Source organism: Ictalurus furcatus, chromosome 13 (genome assembly GCF_023375685.1).
Source record: "Ictalurus furcatus strain D&B chromosome 13, Billie_1.0, whole genome shotgun sequence".
Taxonomy (NCBI): Eukaryota; Metazoa; Chordata; class Actinopteri; order Siluriformes; family Ictaluridae; genus Ictalurus; species Ictalurus furcatus.
Window position 1 is genome coordinate 19,366,058 of NC_071267.1, and position 19,235 is coordinate 19,385,292.

Here is a 19,235-nt window from a genome sequence, read left to right on the forward strand (position 1 = left end):
GGGCACAAGGCAGGACCCTGGACAGGGTGCCAACCCATTGCAGGACACAATTGAAACACACACACACACACACACACACACACACACACTACTGACAATTTGGAGATGCCAGTCAGCCTACTACATGTCTTTGGACTGGGGGAGGAAACCGGAGTACCTGGAGTAAGCCTCCAAAGCACAGAGAGAACACGCAAGCTCTGCACACACGGGGAGGAGGCAGGATTCAAACCCCCAACCCTGGAGGTGCGAGGCACACGTGCTAACCACTAAGCTACCGTGCCCCCCAAACGGAGTGACATATATCTTTTATTTTTTTAATCATAAAGAAAGATATTCAAGTTTTTAATAAAGAAACTTAGCACCAGGTGCCTCCTAATCCTGCCAACAAACCATGTCATGCAATAGCCAGAGTGTTATGTAAAAAGACAAGCTTTTTGTACGGTGGAGTAATAATATCCCATCCATGGTGTGTCCTGCCTCACACTCACATACAGTTTGCACTATGACCAGGTAAAGTGCATTTTGAAGATGAATGAATGAATACATTAACTTAGGACTTAATGGTGCTCCGTGCTCTTTGATATATTGTTATGCACATGCATTACAATGATAATAATTCTGGGATATTTCTTGTGGGGTTTTTTTTGTCATTAATCCTGAATTCCCCTTTAAGCTATTCATCTTATTCCCGTATTTGCGCCTTTTCTCCCCACACCCTTTTCATATCTTTTTTCTGACATCTTTTAATAAATATTATGTTAGTAAATGTTAATAAATGTGAGTGGCCAACAATAAGCATATGCATTCCCACATAAGATTACTCAGTAATCATTACCTCCATACCGCCACCATAGACTTCTTTTACTGAAGATGTGAAGGAAATAACAGGGCACTGGTCATATTTAGATTTTTTCTTTGCAGAACGCTACTAGACTTGTTCCATATTACCTTAATGTATATCTATCTATATCTATCTGTCTATCTATCTATCTATCTATATATCTATCTAATATATATATATATATATATATATATATATAGAGAGAGAGAGAGAGAGAGAGAGAGAGAGAGAGAGAGAGAGAGAGAGATAATATGTGCCTGGTTTAACAGGACTATAAAGTTATAAAGGTGAAATCCTACAAGTATGTTATTTTTAGTTTAATACACACACATATCTAAAATCCAAGGATGAACAATAGAATTGTAAAACCCCTTGTTTTTCTTAAATTATATGTTTTGAAGTGATAAGTGATGTAGCATGTTCTTAACTCATTCTCAATGCAGATTCAAAATGAGTTGTACACATCTCAGCTTCTTGTTGAAAAGCTTAATTTGCATATAGACTAATTTACATTCTTTACCACAGAAAGAGAGGTGTTTAGTGTCGGTGTTACTACAGTAAGAATATTGAAAATGGCAACTAATGCTAGTTTAGAATGTTAGCTGAGGGTTGTCTTAAATGATCTCAGTTTCAGCAAAACACACCACCAATTGACTATTGACAAATTGACACCACAAATTGCTACTTATTGAACATTTTGCATCCTGCATCATTCTGCTTTGAAATACTAGCTTGATGCCCAACTCATCACCCTAACCCCCAGGTTATGTGCTAATTGTTCTTATTGAAACAGATTATCAGCATTTTAACTTTTAGAATTGTTGAAAGTTTTAATGATGATTGAGACCAACATGGGCTTCATCACAAATGAAGATGAGACAGCCTACAGAGAGGAGATCAGAGGTGTGTTGTAATGGTGCCATGACAATGACCTCTCTCTTAACATCAGCAAAAAGAAGGAAATGATAATGGACCACAGGAAGTCTCAGAGCGGTGTACACGCTATCTTACATAGCAATTACATATCAATGGAGCTGCTGTGGAAAGGGTAAGGAACTTCAAGCTTCTCAGTGTCCACATCACTGATGACCTCAACTGGTCCCTAGACACCCAGACAATCATAAGGTCTGCCTGCCACAGACTCTACTTCCTGCAGAGGCTGAAGAAGTTTGGACTTAACCCAAAAAACCTCACTGGCTTCTACCGCTGTACCATAGAGAGCATCCGAACTGGGTGCATTACTGTATGGTATGGCAGTTGCTCTGTGGAGTGAACAGCACAACTCATCACAGGCAACAAACTCCCTGTCATATAGGACATCTACCGGTCACGGTGCCTGAGGAAATCACACAAACTGACCTCAGACTTCAGTCACCCAGGACAGAGTTTATTCTCTGATTTGCCATCTAGCAAATGTTTTCAGAGCATCCAGTCACTGACAAGCCAGCTAAAGAACAGTTTTTACCTGCTGGCTATGGCCTCATCATCATCCCAAATATCACCAAGTCACTTGACACACATTTCACTTGTTTTTCCCCCTGCTCCTCCCTCTGCCACTTGGGACACTTACATATTGTCATCTTACATGACTTTAGTGCAATAACGTGTTGTTTTTTCCCTCTCTTTATGTTGTAGCGTATATTATTATTATAGTTATTGTACTTACTTGTCTATGCTGTTCCCCGTGTGTGTGTGTGTGTGTGTGTGTGTGTGGGTGTATCATGTTAGCATGTTTGCCTTGCACTTCCAGGGTTGGGGATCGAATCCTGCCTCTCCCCTTTGTACGCAGAGTTTGCATGTTCTCCCCATGCTTCAGGGGTTTCCTCCAGGTCCCCCAGTCAAAATATGTACATTAAAGGCTGATTAGCATTTCCAAATTCTCTGTAGGCTGCGTGACTGTGCCCTGAGTTGGGTTAGCACCCTATCCAAGGTGTCCCCCGCCTTATGCCCCATGTTCCCTGGGATAGGCTCCAGGTTCCCCTGCAACCCTGTGTAGGATAAGCAGCATGTAGCAAATAGATGGACTTGACTTGAGATCATATCATGTATGCTAATACACTTCTCTTTTTTCTCAAATGATCAGTACACGCCCAACTGCGTTGACAAGCAGACAGGAAGAACTCCTATTTCCCCATTATTATGCATTGCCAATGTAAGTGTTCTTCAGCATGTTATGCAAAATGTATATTTCTTGTGGATGTACCTGAGACATGTCAGTTCATTTATTTTCCTAGAAGGTGCCTAGTTTTACCAAAACTGTACAGGTTGAACTGAGCCTTAGCCCTCTTTGCACTTCAAAGCTTTCCATTTACAAGCGCAACACTGACAATATAGATCTATTCATCAAATTTTTTTTTTAATATGATCACAGTGAGCTAAAATATTTTACAACAAATATATACAGCCTAAAAATCATTACTTTGAGTTAAGTGCTGACCATTTTTAATAATGTCCAATGCCATCATACACACAATCTCATAACTCTTCTAGTGGTTTTTAAAGCCCTTATAGTTTTAGCACCTGTACACATGTCAGGGTCGATGAATGATTGTGCATCAAATCAAAATTTAAAATCATGCAGTACTACCTTCTTAAACCATCCAGAGGAAAATTTGCATTTTTTCTACACCAAAGATTTGGAAAGTATTTTCAAAAGACAGTTTGAATATATAATATCCTATACAGTCTTCTTCTTCTTCTTACTACTTCTTCTTCTTCATCTTATTATTATTATTATTATTATTATTATTATTATTATTATTACTACTACTACTACTTAGCCATACTCACTACCTATTTAGAGCTTGCCAGACATTCTAGGTAAGGCATCTTTACTGAGGTAGACAAAAAGATTACGTTAAGACAGATATAATATTCATGCACTGATATAAAGGGGAATGTTCTCAGATAGCTGCTCATCCTTAAGACTGAGTGTTTGGGTTGTTAATTAGGGTCAATTAAGATTCAGTGTCGAAAACATGTTCATAGGATCAGAGGTCACTGAGTTGGCCGTTCATGCTGATCGCTTGAATCACTGCTCTCGTCGTCCCCCTCCATCCCCAGCTGCTCAAAGTCATCATCATCTTCATTGCAATGCTCATCCTCATCTTCCTGAGTCAGATTTTGCTGCAAAGCCTCGAGTTCCAAAAAGCGCTTCAGAAGTACAGAAAGGTCCTCTACATCACTTAAAAAAAAGCCATAAACACAGTATATCAAAATGTTGCATACTTCTTGTTTTGGGATTATGTCCCTGAAAATGTCCCTTGTCATGCCAAGAAAAAGACATAAAAGTAACTTGTGGGGGGGGGGAACCCAACACATCTACAGATACACAGTGTTTCATGAGTTTGTGGTGAATTATGTAATACAAAGGGTTAAATTGCTTGGCACACTGTTTTAACCCAAATCTAAATGTCTGTTTTTGCACTAACCTGCGTCCACTGAGGGTAGCGTTCTGAGTGAGAGGATGTGAGAATCCAGTGGCCATCCGAAGCACCAGTACATAACCCGTCCCCAGGTACCGCACCTTCTCCTCTTGAATGCTTATATCACGCAAATGCCGCAAATCCAGCAACACTGAAATAGATTCAGCGACAACATTTTTCAATATTGCCGCTTTGCGAATAATATGCTTTTAACATGGAACGTAAGCCGTGAGAAATGTACAGTTATGGCTAACACAATTGACACCTTTTTCTTGTCCTTTTTTCCACAACGTGAGTATCATTGCATACAGACTGAAGGTTTTCAGTTCAATCACACTGTTCGGTTTGTCAAATGTTGCCTCCTGTAGAAATAAATAAATAAAATAAAATCCAAAAATTCCTAAATACGCCAGTAAAGAATGTGTAACTTACAAAATATGAGTGTGTTATAAAACACACACTTATCATCATGCATCTCTTACTTCCCACTCCTCCATGTTTTGTAAGGCAACAAATAGGCAGCCTGTTACATAAAATAGTTTCCATAACACGCTGTCTACAGTGTAAGATTGAAAGAAAGAAAAAAAACATGGTTATTAAAGAAATATATCAGAACCATTTATTGAAAGTGATTTAGATTTAATCAGGTCCACCTAGATGCACTTTGTAGGTATACAATTACTGAATGAAACAGGACCACCACAAGCTTACCGCTGAACAGATGTTATTAGTGTGTTGGACTGCTGACACTGACACTGACACTGACATGGTCACGGTAGTCACATGGTGATACCGTATGTGTGCTGCTGGTACAAATGTATCATGTGCAGAAGTGTTGTCGGGGATTTAAAACACTGCGTATTTGGCCACCTGTGCTCTGGTCACTTTATTAGACACCCACCTTATTGTTGCATGTTGTAGGTGTATATTTAGAGACTGAAGCTCATTTATCCGGACAAATTTTGCATTAATCGTCCTCTGCTGCTTTGTCAGTGCGGGTTTTTAAGACTACTCCACTAATATTAGCAGGATATTTTTGGTTGGTGGGCTATTTCTAATACCAGCAGTAACATTAAAAGGTTTACAAATTCCAGCAACACTAATGCACCTGATACATACTGTACATGTACCACTGTCAGTGCCCATATATTTGGTTGCTTTGCATTGATATAAAGTCAGTAATTGTATATGGAAAGTGCACTTACGTGGTAAGTCTATGTGATAAAAGGGTGTAAAAAAAAAAAAACAAACAAACATATTATTTATATATTGTAATATTTACCTGAACTGTAATATGCTGCTGCGAGGCCAACTGACACAATCCCTGGATTAAAAAAAAAAAAGTAAAACAGCAAGTTTCATGTAAAGAGAATATGCAGTTCCTTGTAAGCTAATTGCACAATGTCAACGTCCCCCCATTCATACCGACAAACAGGGACCAAGATCTCATCCCTGGTGATCTTTTCAGATGGAGAAGTTCAGATGTGTGCTTCTCAACCACCATGTACACCATCTGTAAAAAGAAAGAAAGAATATATATATATTTAGGTTTTCAAAATGAATAACATGGATAACATAAATGAGTGTGCTTAACAGTTGCGCAATTTCCTGTTTAACAGCAAGTGTTTTCATCTAATTGCATAAGACATTAAGTAAATTAGTTCTACTACAAAGTAATGATGCTTGCACATGACGAAAATACATAGACAGAACCATAATATCTTTCAAAGACATCAAAACATGTACATAATGAGGATGATGGGAAGGACAACACCCACACCAGTGTGGCGCATCGAGCCCGGATCAGACGTGGTCACGAGGGTGAGGCTGCAAAAACCCGGAAGCAACCGAAAACTCACCTTATCAGATCTTTAAAGTGTCCGTGAATCGAAATGGTCGGATGCACAAAATAACAGATTTCAATATTATAAGAGATGTTTCCTGCCGGTCCATACGTTTCTATAAAGCCACTTTCGGGGATTCCCAACTTCCCCCAAAGCGCAGTGAATTTTGATTGGGTGATGACATTTTTAAGTTCCGCCTCCTCAAAGACCCACCCACAAATATTCTTATTCGAAAAGGTACAACGGCTGTTTCCCAAACGGCTCCCTGTTGAGATTGTAGTGCGCTACGAAAGGGCGTGAAGTACGTTAGCCTTATACGCCTTTATACAAGTGCACTCGAGGAAGGAGTTCAGGACCAAATTGGAGATTTGACCAATGTTACAAAATGTGCTTTAGACTCTAGAGTCGGAAACTCATGGAGTAAATAATTTTTGTTGTTGTTGTTAATTCACCTTATATAGCCATATATACAAAGCGGATACCTTGTTTATTGTTGTTAATTCGAAATAAAATTATTTATTTTGTTTTTGTTTGGGGAAACAATGACGTAGGTGCGCGTGAGAGACTGAGCGAGAGCGAGTAAGGCAGTGCGGATTAGCGCATGCGCACTGTCCGAGCTAAAGGACAATGATGTGTCGATGTTGTGTCAAGGTATGATAGAGTTTCTTATTTATTTTTTCGGCGAATTTCGATGATTCTGAATAAGCTAGCTGTTACATGGGTCTCGGCCATGTGACTTTTACCTCTGAACTTCTTTATGAAGAACATTCGGACCTCGTTCAGCTCACGTGCAGAGTTCCTGCTCGGACGCTATCCCCAGTGTTTGACCCGGTTTGGTATTTGCATTGGGCTGTTTTAATGTCTGTTTCCGCTAAACTGCGTTTACATACTGTAAGAAGAGAAGGCTAACTGATTTCCAAGTCTAACTGGGATCTTAAACGTTGTCCTCTTGGTTCTAACTCGAGGAGCAGCCGCCTTCTAGGTAACAACCCCAACACCACCCATTTCTGCCACTTTCCCATCAACTTCAGCCTATAATGAACCAGTAACTCATCTGCTACTTGAAGACATAATGAGAAGATACACAATAACCTTGCTTGTCTTTATCCCTGATAGAAACAAAACAGCAATCATGGTCAAACCTATCCTGGGAACCTTTAATTATCAGACACTTTCCTTCAGCTTTGTCTTAATATATGTTTTATGTGATTGCAGTCGGGTTCAGGGTAGTGCTTTCTCCTTTCCATAAGATATAATTACAGAGTTACTTTACAGGATCTGAAGTCCCATCCCACGATAGATGGGAAGATGGTTTAGTTTCAGCCCTGATTTTATTTTCTTCTTTCTAGCAGCTAGACAAATTCATTTGTGCCATCGCTTGTGATTCTTTTTCGCAGGGATTCCTTGCACAATGTCTGAGGTTCTCATCGCAAGGAGAAAGGAGAAATGTGAAAATTGCACGAAGCAGGTAATGGCTTGAAAATATGTAACATTACGTATGCGTTTAAACATTACGAGATGCGTTTACACCGGCGTCTGGTACAGGGACGTGCTTTTAACTTTTAATCATGTTTAATCTGGTTTCCTAGTGCAAGAAGAAACAGAGTGATGAAGCTGGAAGTTTAGAGCAGGACAGAGAGGTTGCCAATGGAGAGGTGATGTATTCTTCTTAAATATCTTTATAATATGTAGGAATATACTCATTCTGGTTAGCCTCACACGTCCTTGGTGCCTCCAGGCTTGGGGGATGGATTCCTGCTTCTGACCTGTGTGCATGTTTGCACCCTCAGTCCAAAAGACCTGCTCTGTACTGTAGGCTGATTGGCATTTCCGAATTGTTCGTAGTGTGTGAACGTGTGTGTTTTTGTGCCTTGCAATGGGTTGGCGTCCCGTCCAGTGTGTCCTACACCTTGTGCTCCGAGTTCCCTGGGATAGGCTCCAGGTTCTACGCAAATCTTTGTAGGATAAGCGATATGGATGTAAATACTTAATACCTGGTGGTGTTAGCATACTGATTAAAGTCCTAGTAACTAATAGAGTTGGTCTACAACCCTCCATGCTTGCCAGATGACTGTGTAAATATTTTACATGGGTTATTACCAGTTTTTTTTTCTAAATGGGGATCAGATGTTTATAAATATTTGTTTCTTTTTAGCGATGTCTATCTAAAAGTACTACCTTCTCCATCTAACCTGGTCGGTATGATGTACTTCCCAGGTGAGTGGTCAACCTGTGTTGCTGAGCGCGTGTCTCACCTGCGACGGCTGTGTGTCTGAGGAAGAGAACCATAAAATCTCCCAACAGAGCCTGCAGGAGATCAACCATGTTCTTGCACTCAACAAGGTAGGAAACACCTTGGAATGTTGCCATAATGTCTGTCCATAAAACCATCTCGGGATGTTTTTTATGACATGATTGGATCTCATGATGTTATTTGTTTGGCGTGTGTGTGTGTGTGTGTGTGACACAGAAATGTGATTCCTTGAAGCACAAAGTCCTGGTAGTGTCTGTGTGTCCTCAGTCATTGCCATTCTTTGCTGTGAAATTTCAACTGGACGTCCAGGCTGCTGCACACAAGCTCTGTGGCTTCCTAAAGAGTGTTGGTGAGTTTGCCTGCCATGTTGCACGTTGTTGCTTCTCACCTCCTTTTGTTTGAAACCTTTTTTATACCAACCACTTTTATTTTTAAATGTGAGTGCATGTGGCAGTGTTTTAGCACTTACTGGATCCTGTGGCTCAATGGCTCAACAGTTTCCCTTCCAGAAAGAAAGCTAGAGATATTTTATCTTTGTCCTCAGGAGTGAAATATGTGTTTGACACAACACTGGCTGCTAGCTTCAGCATTCTGGAGAGTCAGAGGGAGTTTATACAGCGCTATCGACGCAGGCATAGTGATGTCCATGCTATGCCAATGTTCACCTCTTCATGTCCAGGTAAACTCATTCTCATGAGTGTGGTTATGTTTGTACATGTCTCCACCATGTTCTACAGTACATAGTGTAGCCAAGAATAACGACTACATTCGAATATAATCATTCTGTCTTTAAATAATTAGTCTTTATTGGCTTGGGAACATTTTAGTGTAATTTATCGTGATAAGTAAATAAGCGTTATAGTGTGCTGCTTTCTATTATAATGTATATATGTGACACACATGCACTCTTCTTTTGGGGCATGGCTGAGTTGAGATAGCCAAGGCATCCTGCTGTTGTGAGATAAATAGCATTTCTAGTCTCACACCCTCGCATAGAGATAGTTAGAGCCTTAATTCTGCCTCTTTGTAAACTCCTTCCCTCTGTGAATCTTCTTGTAGGGAATTAATTATAAATCATAAATTCTATGGTTACATGAGAGAATTAAAAACGCTGGTGACTACTTAGCTATTAAGTTTCTGCTGGACAATCTAACTATAATAGACCACACGTTTAATCTTCTTGTTCTAGGTAGCTTGACATCTGATTTGTACCCCCCCACGAGTACATATCGCACTGAGTATAGTGATCATAATATCATGTGCTTTCCTGACAGAGCATTTAATCACTCATTCGATACAACAGCTGCCTAACGCTTTGAGTGTGTGTGTTTTGTGTTTGATTAGGATGGATCCGCTACGCAGAGCATGTGCTGGGAAGTCTGGTCACGCCGCACATCTGTACAGCGAGGTCACCTCAGCAGGTCATGGGCTCTCTGGTCAAAGACTACTTCACCAGACAGCAGGTCAGCTTCCCGTAGCTTCACAGTTATCAGTCTGTGTCAAAAGACAGCTGAGTGATTCCATTCCCTGATTGAAATAATATTGTCACTAAATATTGGGTCATCTATATTTATTATTAACGGTCGTTATGCAACGACCCGAGTCTTGAGTGTGCACGGGTTCACTGAAACTGGATCGTTTAAGATTGGAAAAATATTGCCTGGTCTTGTTCCAAGCCGTAACTGTTTAATTTTTGGTTGTATGTTCTAAGATGCTTTTCTGCTCACCACATTTGTAAAGAATGGTTATTTGAGTAACTGTAGCCTTCCGGTTATCTCGAACCACTCCCATGTGTGGATGGCATTTCCACCCACAGAACTGCCACTCAGTGGATGCTTTTTGTTTTTTCAAAGCATTCTGTATATATATACACACACACCCCACCCCACCCCATTCTATAGGGATTTATCTAGCTGGGATTTTCACTCACTCACTCACACACACACACACGCACACCACTCTATAGAGTGGTGTGCGTGTGTGAGTAAAAATCCCAGGAGATCAGCAGTTTCTGACCAGCCCATCTTGCATTACACCACAGTCACAGAGATCACTTTTTCCCCCCTACATTCTGATGTTTGATGTGAACATTAACTGAAGCTCGTGACCTGCATCTGCACGATTTTCTGCACTGTGCTTTTGCCACATGATAGGCTGATTGGATAATTGCATGAATGAGCAGGTGCACTGGGGTTCCTAATAAGGTGGCCAGTGAGTGTATGTACAGTATATAGATACGGATGTATACACAAGTGGTGTTTTTTCTTTAATTGACACGCACAGCAGTAAGTTGCTTACCATCAATCACACTTGTCTTTACTTTACATTTACATTCATGGCATTTGTCAGACGCCATTATCCAGAGCGACTGATGTTTTTTTTTCCTCACGTCTATGTTAATTGTGGAAGAACATTACCGGTTGCCTGAATGAATCCTGTGTTGTGTCTTGGCAGAAGCTGAGCCCAGAGCAGGTGTACCATGTGGTGGTGGCTCCCTGCTTTGATAAAAAGCTGGAAGCGGTGAGAGAAGAGTTTTACAACAGCTTGCTCCAGACAAGAGATGTGGACTGTGTGCTTACATCAGGTAAGAGAGCCAGAAATCTGTGGAGTTCTTCCAAATATAAAAATGTGTAACTTTAGACATGCGTTGATTCCGCTCAGTCACTATCTTTGTTTTTCTATGATTGTGTCCTTCACCTGTGAAACTGCCTTATTCGGTATTATGTCTGAAGCAGTGTAACTTTTGTAACACTTGTGGGTAATTCAAGGATATTAAACTGGTAAACTACCTCATTGCCATCTAGGAAATGTGATTATTAGTCCTACAGACTATTTTCTTAATGGAAATATTAAAAAAAAAAAAAGAAAAGAAAGAAATTAGGGGAGATAAAGTGTATTTCAGGAAATTTTTCATTTTAGTGAATCACGTATCTGCACAGGTTTGACAGACAGATACACACTTAAATGCGTTTCTGCTAGAACTGAATGAAAGTAGGACTGTCAATTTTTTTATTTTTTTAGACAATCTTGACTCTTTTCCATCTTTTGCTATTGCAGAACTATGTTCACAGTACTGTGACTGTTCACTATGTTTACAGGACTGTGTTCACATTAATCAGTTGATTGATTTTCTTTGTTAAAGAGTGGCAAAAGGGGTGTAGTAATACTGTTTGTGTACGATTTCCTGTTAAGTAAGTAATACAACACAGCAGGATGTGCTGTTCTAGGAAAATAATTAACGTTGGGGTTGTGTAATGAAGTGGCGTGACTGTTACCAGCCCAAAGTTGGTTTTCTCATATAACAGCATACCCCAAAGTATTTTGTTGTTCGTATACCACAGCAGTTTCCCAAGGCTACCAATTTTTAATTGATTTAATGAACGACTCCTCATACTTTTTAACCGTTTGTAATGGCATTTAATCCGGTTAATAACCTTTTTCATTTATGTTACAGCCGACACTAGCTTCTATAATTGAAAGCTAACCGACCTTCCGACCGATCAGATTCAGCTTTTTTTTTTTTGGTATAATTGCACATATGTTACTAGGTACCTCATATTCTCGTTTATAATTAAAGTTGTACACATGTTATTTCAGTGGAAATTCTGCACATGATGGACCAGAGTAATGTCTCTGTGGAGGACGTTGAACCTGTTCCTCTGGATCACGTGTAAGTGTGTAAGATTACCAAACGTTCACTGTGGTTAATGTTTGCACTGAGGAAGTAACACAATCTCAGTAACTGAAAGCTGGAGCCTGGGGCATTGAGGCAGTTACCCCAACTATAATTGATTAGCCAAGACAAGTTTGATGTTCAGCACTTATTTAAGTGTTGTTTTGGAGTTATGGAGCTACTTGTGTTAATAAGTCATTTAAGTCGATGTCATCCAAAGTATCTTAGATTTCCAGTGCAACACTAAAGAAGCAGTTGTCACATATCATGGATGAGACATATGAAAGTAGTGTAAATTACACTTCTGAACAGTTTTTTTTTTAAGGCTGAAGGAATTGGTGTACTTTATAGTGGTTTTAGGTGCTGACTTAATAAATGAAAATGCAGAAAGGAAAAGATAAAAGATGATCGTCAAGCCAATTGATCTTATTGATTTCAGGTTTTGATTTCAGACAACACCATACATCATGCAAATCATAACTAGAGGACGACAGATAGTGGATTTTAGCGATACCGATAACTAAGTTGGGCAGTACTTGCTGATAACTGGCTAATCAACCAATTATTGATACTGAATGAAAACATAACAATCAAATTAAAATATTGCTGAACTTTATTACAAAAATAAACAGTGCGGACTGTAGCATAAAAATGTACTGTACTTTTTTTTTTAATGAAATAAATATTAATATATATTAACTATTAAGTATTAAAGTAAATAAAAGATATACATCCAAACTGAACCAAAAAGTAACAAATAAAATATAGAGACTTCCAAAATGAATTAAAAAAAACACTTCAAATAACACAACAAAATTTGTCAGTGATAGTTTTTATTTTGCCTCTAGAGGCCATTCTCGTACTGTAAAATGACAGCGGACCCTTCTCAGCCGCTTTGATAGCCAATAGTTCCAGCAATTAGTTATCGGTGCTGATTAATCAGCAAAACCGATCGCTCGGTTGACCTCTAGTCATAACTCATTATCAGTCCTACTGTCTTTGTGTTGTTATGACCGCTAAAGTGGTCTGGCAGGTTAAAATTGACCATTTTGTGTGTGTGTGTGTGTGTGTGTGTGTGTGTGACAGTTTTGGCGAAATCAATGATGCAAGCTTGATGAGGCACGAGGGTCGAGGCTCTGAAGGCTTTCTAGAGCACATTTTAAAATATGCTGCCAAAGAGCTGTTTGGCCTGGATGTTGATGAGATTGTATACAAGACACTCAGGTGAGTTGAGCAATCATTTAGTTAATGTATAAAATTGGGAAATGCATTAGGCAATAGACCAGGGGTGTCCAATCTTATTCGGAAAGCGACGGTGTGGTTGCAGGTTTTCATTCCAAACAAACAGAAGCCACATCTGATTCTACTGAAAGCCAAGATCCACTGATTAAACAGATGGAATCATGTTTGGCTCCTGCCTGATTGGACTGAAAACCTGCACCCACACTGGCCCGTTGCGGATAAGATTGGACACCCCTGCAACAGACTTAAGGAAGAATTCGTAGAATCCCGTTATTTACATTTTAGTTCAACTTACGACATATTGTCAGTTTAGTTGTCATCATTTCCTGCCATGTGCTGTGTTTCTGCTAGGAACCGAGACTTCCAGGAGGTGGTGCTAGAGCGTGATGGAGAGACTCTGCTTCAATTTGCTGCAGTCTATGGTTTCCGGAACATTCAGACCCTGGTGCACCGCATGCGGAAAGGCAAAGTGCCCTACCACCTAGTGGAGGTTCTGTCCTGTCCTGGAGGTATGAGTGTGTTTCAGTGAGGGTTTAAACTGAGATATCTGAGGATCTTGTTTTATTTTATTTTGCATGTAAAGGATTTTCTTTCTTTCTTTTTCTATTTTTATTGACATTAACACTTTACAACACAGCAATAATCAAACAATTCCCTACACATAATGAAGAAATCAAAACATCAGCATCGAATGAGAAACAAAAGTATGCATTTAAAATCAAGATGGATATATTCGAACCGAGACAGGAGAGTACCCAAAAAGAGCTGACTAAGAAACACTGGAGATGCTATGTTAGACCATAGTACAGGAAGGAGCCTCAGTGTTCTCAAGATATGGATTCCAAATACGATAAAAAGTATCAGTTTACGAATGAACAATACATGTCTGGAGCTCCACAGGAATAATCTCTTATCATTTCATACAACCCCAATTCCAAAAAAGTTGGGACAGGGGCAATTTAGGACTAATAGTGATGTGACAAGTTGAAATAAGAAGGTGATGTGAAACAGGTGAGACAATCATCTAATCATAGTATATAAGGAGCCTCCAAAAAAAAGGCCTAGTCCTTCAAGAGCAAGGACGGGTAGAGGATCAGCAATCTGACAACAGATGCATCGGTGAATAATCCAACACTTTGAGAACAACATTCTCCAAAGACAAATCGGTAGGATTTTGGGCATTTCACCTTCTACAGTGCACAATATAATTAAAAGATTCAAGGAATCCGATCAAATCTCAGTGCGTAAAGGGCAAGGCCAAAAACCACTTCTGAATGCGCATGATCTCCGATCCCTCAGACGTCACTGTCTTAAAAACCGTCACGAGTCTGTAATAGATATCCTTACATGGGCTCGGAGATACTTTGGTAAATCTTTCGGTCGACACCATTCGCCGCTGCAACCACAGATGCAAGTTAAGGCTTTACTAGGCTTTACAAAGCAGAAGACATACATCAACACTGTCCAGAAGCACCGCCGACTTCTCTGGGCTCGGTCTCATCTGAGATGGACAGTAGCATATTTGAACCGTGTTTTGTGGTAAATTAGGTAAATTATATTTCAGAACTGAATCATCGAAGGACATTAAAGAACCTTCCACAAACAGGTCACATAGCCAACTCGTACTAAGGTCGTGGTCCAGTTTAAATCCAGAGTCTGTAACACTAGGCAGAAACTCTGGATTATAGAGAATTGGAGTGAGAAGGGAGAAGGTTTTCAATTATGAGCAAATTATTATGTATAAATATTATCACAATATTCTAGTTTTAAAAGGAAAAAAATGTATGTATTTAAGCGTGAAATAAAATTGTCATTCAGAATAATGGTACACATTACGATTTTATTAAATGTTTTTAGAAATCTACAATAATACTATAAATCAATCTCTGTGGGATATTTTCTGACAATATTTCATTTTTATTCTTATTTGCCTTTGACCCATATGCAGAGCCTTACATAAGTATTCACCCCATTGGACATAATACTGAAGTGGCAATCAATATAATTAGCAAAATTATTTACAAGTAAAATGTATACCTATGCAAGGCACTGTATGTGGTTTTATACAGGATGGGTCTCATGAGCAGCATGCTATTTTTGCCTTCCAGTTAGGGTGCCAGTATATATTTAAACTTAATATGAAGTCATGTTTATTATTACACATCTATACTACAATTATTTTAGATGTCAAAATAACTTGAAACACAAGTTATTCATAGTGAAAATGCTGTATGTGTTTAAAATAACCTCTGTGATAACAAGTAATGCAGACCTCATTTCAGTTCATCCAGGAATTTTTTTTTTTACTTTGCTCTGCTTCTTTACATGCAAATTCTACAACTGAATCCATGTGAATAGCCCTGAACAGTTCTTCATGACTGCTTTGTGTGTCAGGTTGTATAAGTGGGCGTGGACAGGCAGAGGGAGAAGGAGGAAGGCCTGATCGCGCTCTAGTCCAGCAGATGGAGGAAGTTTATAGCTCTCTGTTCGTCCGGCTTCCTGAGGCCAACCCTGAAGTCCAGCGTCTCTATGAGGACTGGCTGCAGGGAGAGGACTCTCCACGTGTCCAGCAGACTCTCCACACTCACTACAACAACCACACACAGTCACCCTCAAACACCCTCGGTTCTGATATACAGTGGTGATGGAGGCCAGAAAAGGGACCTGTTTTATTTCTGTATGTCAGAGCTGGCAAACAAAAGGATCCAAGTAAAGATGTGGGTGTTGCAGACTTCCTGTTATAGGAGACGTGTGACCTCTTAGCAGCCAATCACAGATCTGCCTTTTTAAGTTATGTAACTTTCATTAAGATCAATGAATTGTAAAGGATATCATGATGTCATATGTATTTTACTCTTAGACTAAAATCCTTGAGCATAATAATAATAATAATAATAAAAAAAATGATCATAGCTTTGGGTTACATGGACTGTTAGTGCCTGTCAGGGGGAGTTCCTAAAATAACAAAGTGCAAAAAGTGCTCAAATATTTACTGGTTATTGGTGCCATCACCACATAAATATATTCATTGAAATAATTACCCTCACAATTATTATAATTCAATTATTTTTATAAAACTATATGGTTTATGAACCATAAAAGTTTGCTTGTCCTGGAATATGCTATTATTTTAATTTCATCCAACAAGGATCTACAATACTTCTGTATTTGAGTCAAAAAGTTTGCATACCCTCAGAACAAAAGGAAGAAAGGACATTTATCACAAGTAAAAAAAAAAGGTCAGATAGTATAATGCTAATTACTTCAAAAGTTTGTATATCCCTTTCTGCATGTGATATGGAATATTGATTAATAACCTGTATGCCTTACTGCCATCAACCTTTTTGTGTCCACTTCCACTAAACAGCCATTGGAGCATCAGCTGTAAAATTCTTCCCCATTCTTCTTGACACCTGTTACAACTCTGCCAGATCAGGTCTGGAAGTAGAGAGAGTTATTATAAAACTTTGAAATTGTGCTTTTGGTTCTTTTAAAACTTTGTTTTCTGTTTATTGCTTTGTTACACATAGGATACATCCACAAATTAGTACAGTCATGTGGGGGGAAAAAAGCACACCCCATGGACTTTTTTTTTTTTTTTTAAACATATTTGGACAAACAAACATTTGATCATCTTTGAAACAGCGCCTATTAATAAAATTGATGCACTTGAGCAAAACAAGTAAAAATAGCTTTTTTAATCATTTATTCAACAGAAATATCCATAGATTTAAACTAACAGTTTTAAATCCCCCACAACATTTCAATGGGATTCAAATCCAGGCTTTGACTAGGCCATACCATAACCCTCCATTTCTTCTTTTTGAGCCAGTCCTTGCTGGAGTTGCTAGTGTGCTTAGGATCATTATCCTGTTGAAAGCTTCACTTTCGGTTCAACTTCAACTTTTGGACAGATGGCCTCACATAATCTTCAAGCACTTTTTGATATGATGCAGAATTCATAGTTGAATCAATGAATGCAAGCTGCTGAGTCCCTGAGGCAGCGAAGCAACCTCAATACCATAACATTTCCACCACTGTGCTTCACAGTGGTATGAGGTGCTTCTCCTGAAAAGCTGTCTTTGTTCTGTGTCAAACATGTCTGCTGTTACTGTGGCCAAACAACTCTATCTTTGATTCACCTGTCTGAGCACATTATTTCAAAAGGCCTGTTCTTTGCCTATATGCTCATTGGCAGACTGTAGTATTGCTCTAATGTTCTTATTTGACAGCAAAGGCTTTTTCCTGGCACGCCTCCCATGCAGGTCAAATTTCTCTTCTTTCTGGTTGTAACATGGAAACAGGGACTTTGACACCAACAATTGCAAGACTTACTAGCAGATCCTGTGATTAAATCTTGGGGTTCTTGGAGACCCCGAGAACATCAGACATCTTGCACTTTGCATCAGATGGTCTGCTCTTGGGCTGAATTTGCTGGGACGGCCAGTCCTGAGCAAATTGGCAGTCATTTGAAATCTGCGCCATTTGTAGATTATTTTCCTTATGGTGGAATGATGTATTTCAAATAATTAGGAGATCTTTTTATATCCCTTGCCAGACTCCTAGACATCCACAACCTTTTTTCTGAAGGCCTTACACAACTCTTTAGATCTTGGCATGATTACACCACACACCTCAGTAACAAAGGGAACACCAGACACTAGATATGAGAGGTTTAAATAAGACGGGTTCCACCTGCACCTGCTAATTTTATGGATTTGAAGGTGTGATGAATGTAGGGGTGTACTTATTTTTCCCAGTGACTGTTCTTTTTTTATGTTAATTTTAATTGTGAAAAATACTGCACAATTTAAATTTTGTCATTTGATGGTGTATCACTTTTTTTTTAATAGCCACTGTTTCAAAGAGGATCAAATGTTTGCTTGTCCAAATATATTTATAAAAAAAAAAAGTTCCATGGGTTGTACTTATGTTTTCACATGACTGTACGTTTAGCTTTTTTACATCAATAATCCATGGGGGATGTAAACATTTGCACTTACCTGTGTACAATCATTATTAAATTTGTTGTTAGAGAACTTGGTGGTTGAAAATGAATTCTGCATATCGCCACATGATGGCAATGTGTGTCCCTGTGTAAAAATCTATTCCTGGCCTAGCAGGCACCTGTGTTTGAGGCATTTTTGTAATAGACTAAAGGTTAGTATTAGCGAGCTAGATTCCATGGTTCATCGTGTATCGTTTCACCTTATTTTTATTTGTCATGCTCTTTAGTGAAGCTGATCTTTATCCTTTCACACGCTGAAGCACTCGGCAGTACTCACCAGTATACCTAAAGTTAAACAGTGTATGAGAAAGCGTAGAGTGCTCACTTAATTCATATTTGCACAAGCTTAGATTTCACATTGTTGCCACTAAAATGCCTATTATAAGTGCACTGAATAACAGATGGCGCAATATGTACCTGTGCACAGAGTGACTTTGCTTGTCTGACCACACATCATTTGTTAGATCGATGCAGGATTATAAGTTACGTTGGGTGTGTTGGCTGAACCCTGGTCGATGATGAATGTTCAGGTAATACATAACTACTGTCAGCAGGTTTTATTTGCGTTTTCTGCACTGCTATAACACTGAAAGTTTGAAGATCTGTGTGGGTGGTGAGAGACTGTAAATTTGCAGCATGATTTTCTTTATGAGATCAATATCTCAAATCTGATTTGAAAAGTATCAGGACTCCGTGAGCGCCATATGACTGAGCTGTCGGAAAAAGTCAAAAGTTTTCATCTTTAATGGTTTCTGGGTGAAAACAAGAAAGCAATTTATACCTCTTGTACTGTACTTCAGTTTATCTCTCCTTAGAAAATCCATGTTCATTTGATTGCAGTTTCCTATTGAAAACTCATTACACCGTGTAAGCAGTTAAGTAATCAGTAAGGTTAAAAGTTTGTATCCCCGTTGTCATGTTCTAGGTAATTTATTTAAAGTGTACATT

At 39.1% G+C, this 19,235-nt stretch overlaps 2 protein-coding genes across 6 annotated transcripts; one reads left to right on the forward strand and one right to left on the reverse strand.

Moving 5' to 3' along the window:
* Positions 1 to 3,177: 3,177 nt before the first annotated feature.
* Positions 3,178 to 6,265, reverse strand: LOC128617035 (cytochrome b-245 chaperone 1 homolog). The gene is made up of 7 exons (XM_053639993.1): positions 6,126 to 6,265; positions 5,692 to 5,779; positions 5,549 to 5,590; positions 4,749 to 4,822; positions 4,532 to 4,628; positions 4,273 to 4,417; positions 3,178 to 4,025 (listed from the first exon to the last, which is right to left on the reverse strand). Exons 2-7 carry the CDS (start codon positions 5,777 to 5,779, stop codon positions 3,839 to 3,841), a joined length of 633 nt encoding a protein of 210 aa, XP_053495968.1. The 5' UTR covers positions 6,126 to 6,265; the 3' UTR covers positions 3,178 to 3,838.
* An 86-nt stretch (positions 6,266 to 6,351) lies between these two features.
* On the forward strand, positions 6,352 to 18,318 carry narf (nuclear prelamin A recognition factor). 5 transcript variants are annotated; one of them, XM_053639990.1, is made up of 13 exons: positions 6,352 to 6,530; positions 6,662 to 7,092; positions 7,508 to 7,578; positions 7,700 to 7,765; positions 8,328 to 8,453; positions 8,581 to 8,713; positions 8,909 to 9,043; positions 9,709 to 9,827; positions 10,819 to 10,948; positions 11,962 to 12,034; positions 13,124 to 13,261; positions 13,631 to 13,788; positions 15,674 to 18,318. In XM_053639990.1, exons 3-13 carry the CDS (start codon positions 7,522 to 7,524, stop codon positions 15,922 to 15,924), a joined length of 1,386 nt encoding a protein of 461 aa, XP_053495965.1. In that variant the 5' UTR covers positions 6,352 to 6,530; positions 6,662 to 7,092; positions 7,508 to 7,521; the 3' UTR covers positions 15,925 to 18,318. The 5 variants fall into 5 exon arrangements, with proteins under 5 accessions (XP_053495965.1, XP_053495962.1, XP_053495967.1 ...); XM_053639987.1 differs by having other exon boundaries at positions 6,662 to 6,761; XM_053639989.1 differs by having other exon boundaries at positions 6,394 to 6,411; positions 6,662 to 6,761.
* Positions 18,319 to 19,235: the final 917 nt, after the last annotated feature.

Bases quoted from the DNA above. Each gene is read 5' to 3' on its own strand.
- LOC128617035 (XM_053639993.1), bottom strand. From the start codon at position 5,779: ATGGTGTACATGGTGGTTGAGAAGCACACATCTGAACTTCTCCATCTG. The intron at 4,823-5,548 runs GTAAATATTACA...CTTACACTGTAG, and splicing joins AGCAGCATATTACAGTTCAG to ACAGCGTGTTATGGAAACTA. The intron at 4,026-4,272 runs GTTAGTGCAAAA...CTTTTTTTTAAG, and splicing joins GCTACCCTCAGTGGACGCAG to TGATGTAGAGGACCTTTCTG.
- narf (XM_053639987.1), top strand. The intron at 8,714-8,908 runs GTGAGTTTGCCT...CTTTGTCCTCAG, and splicing joins TGGCTTCCTAAAGAGTGTTG to GAGTGAAATATGTGTTTGAC. The intron at 13,262-13,630 runs GTGAGTTGAGCA...TGTTTCTGCTAG, and splicing joins ATTGTATACAAGACACTCAG to GAACCGAGACTTCCAGGAGG.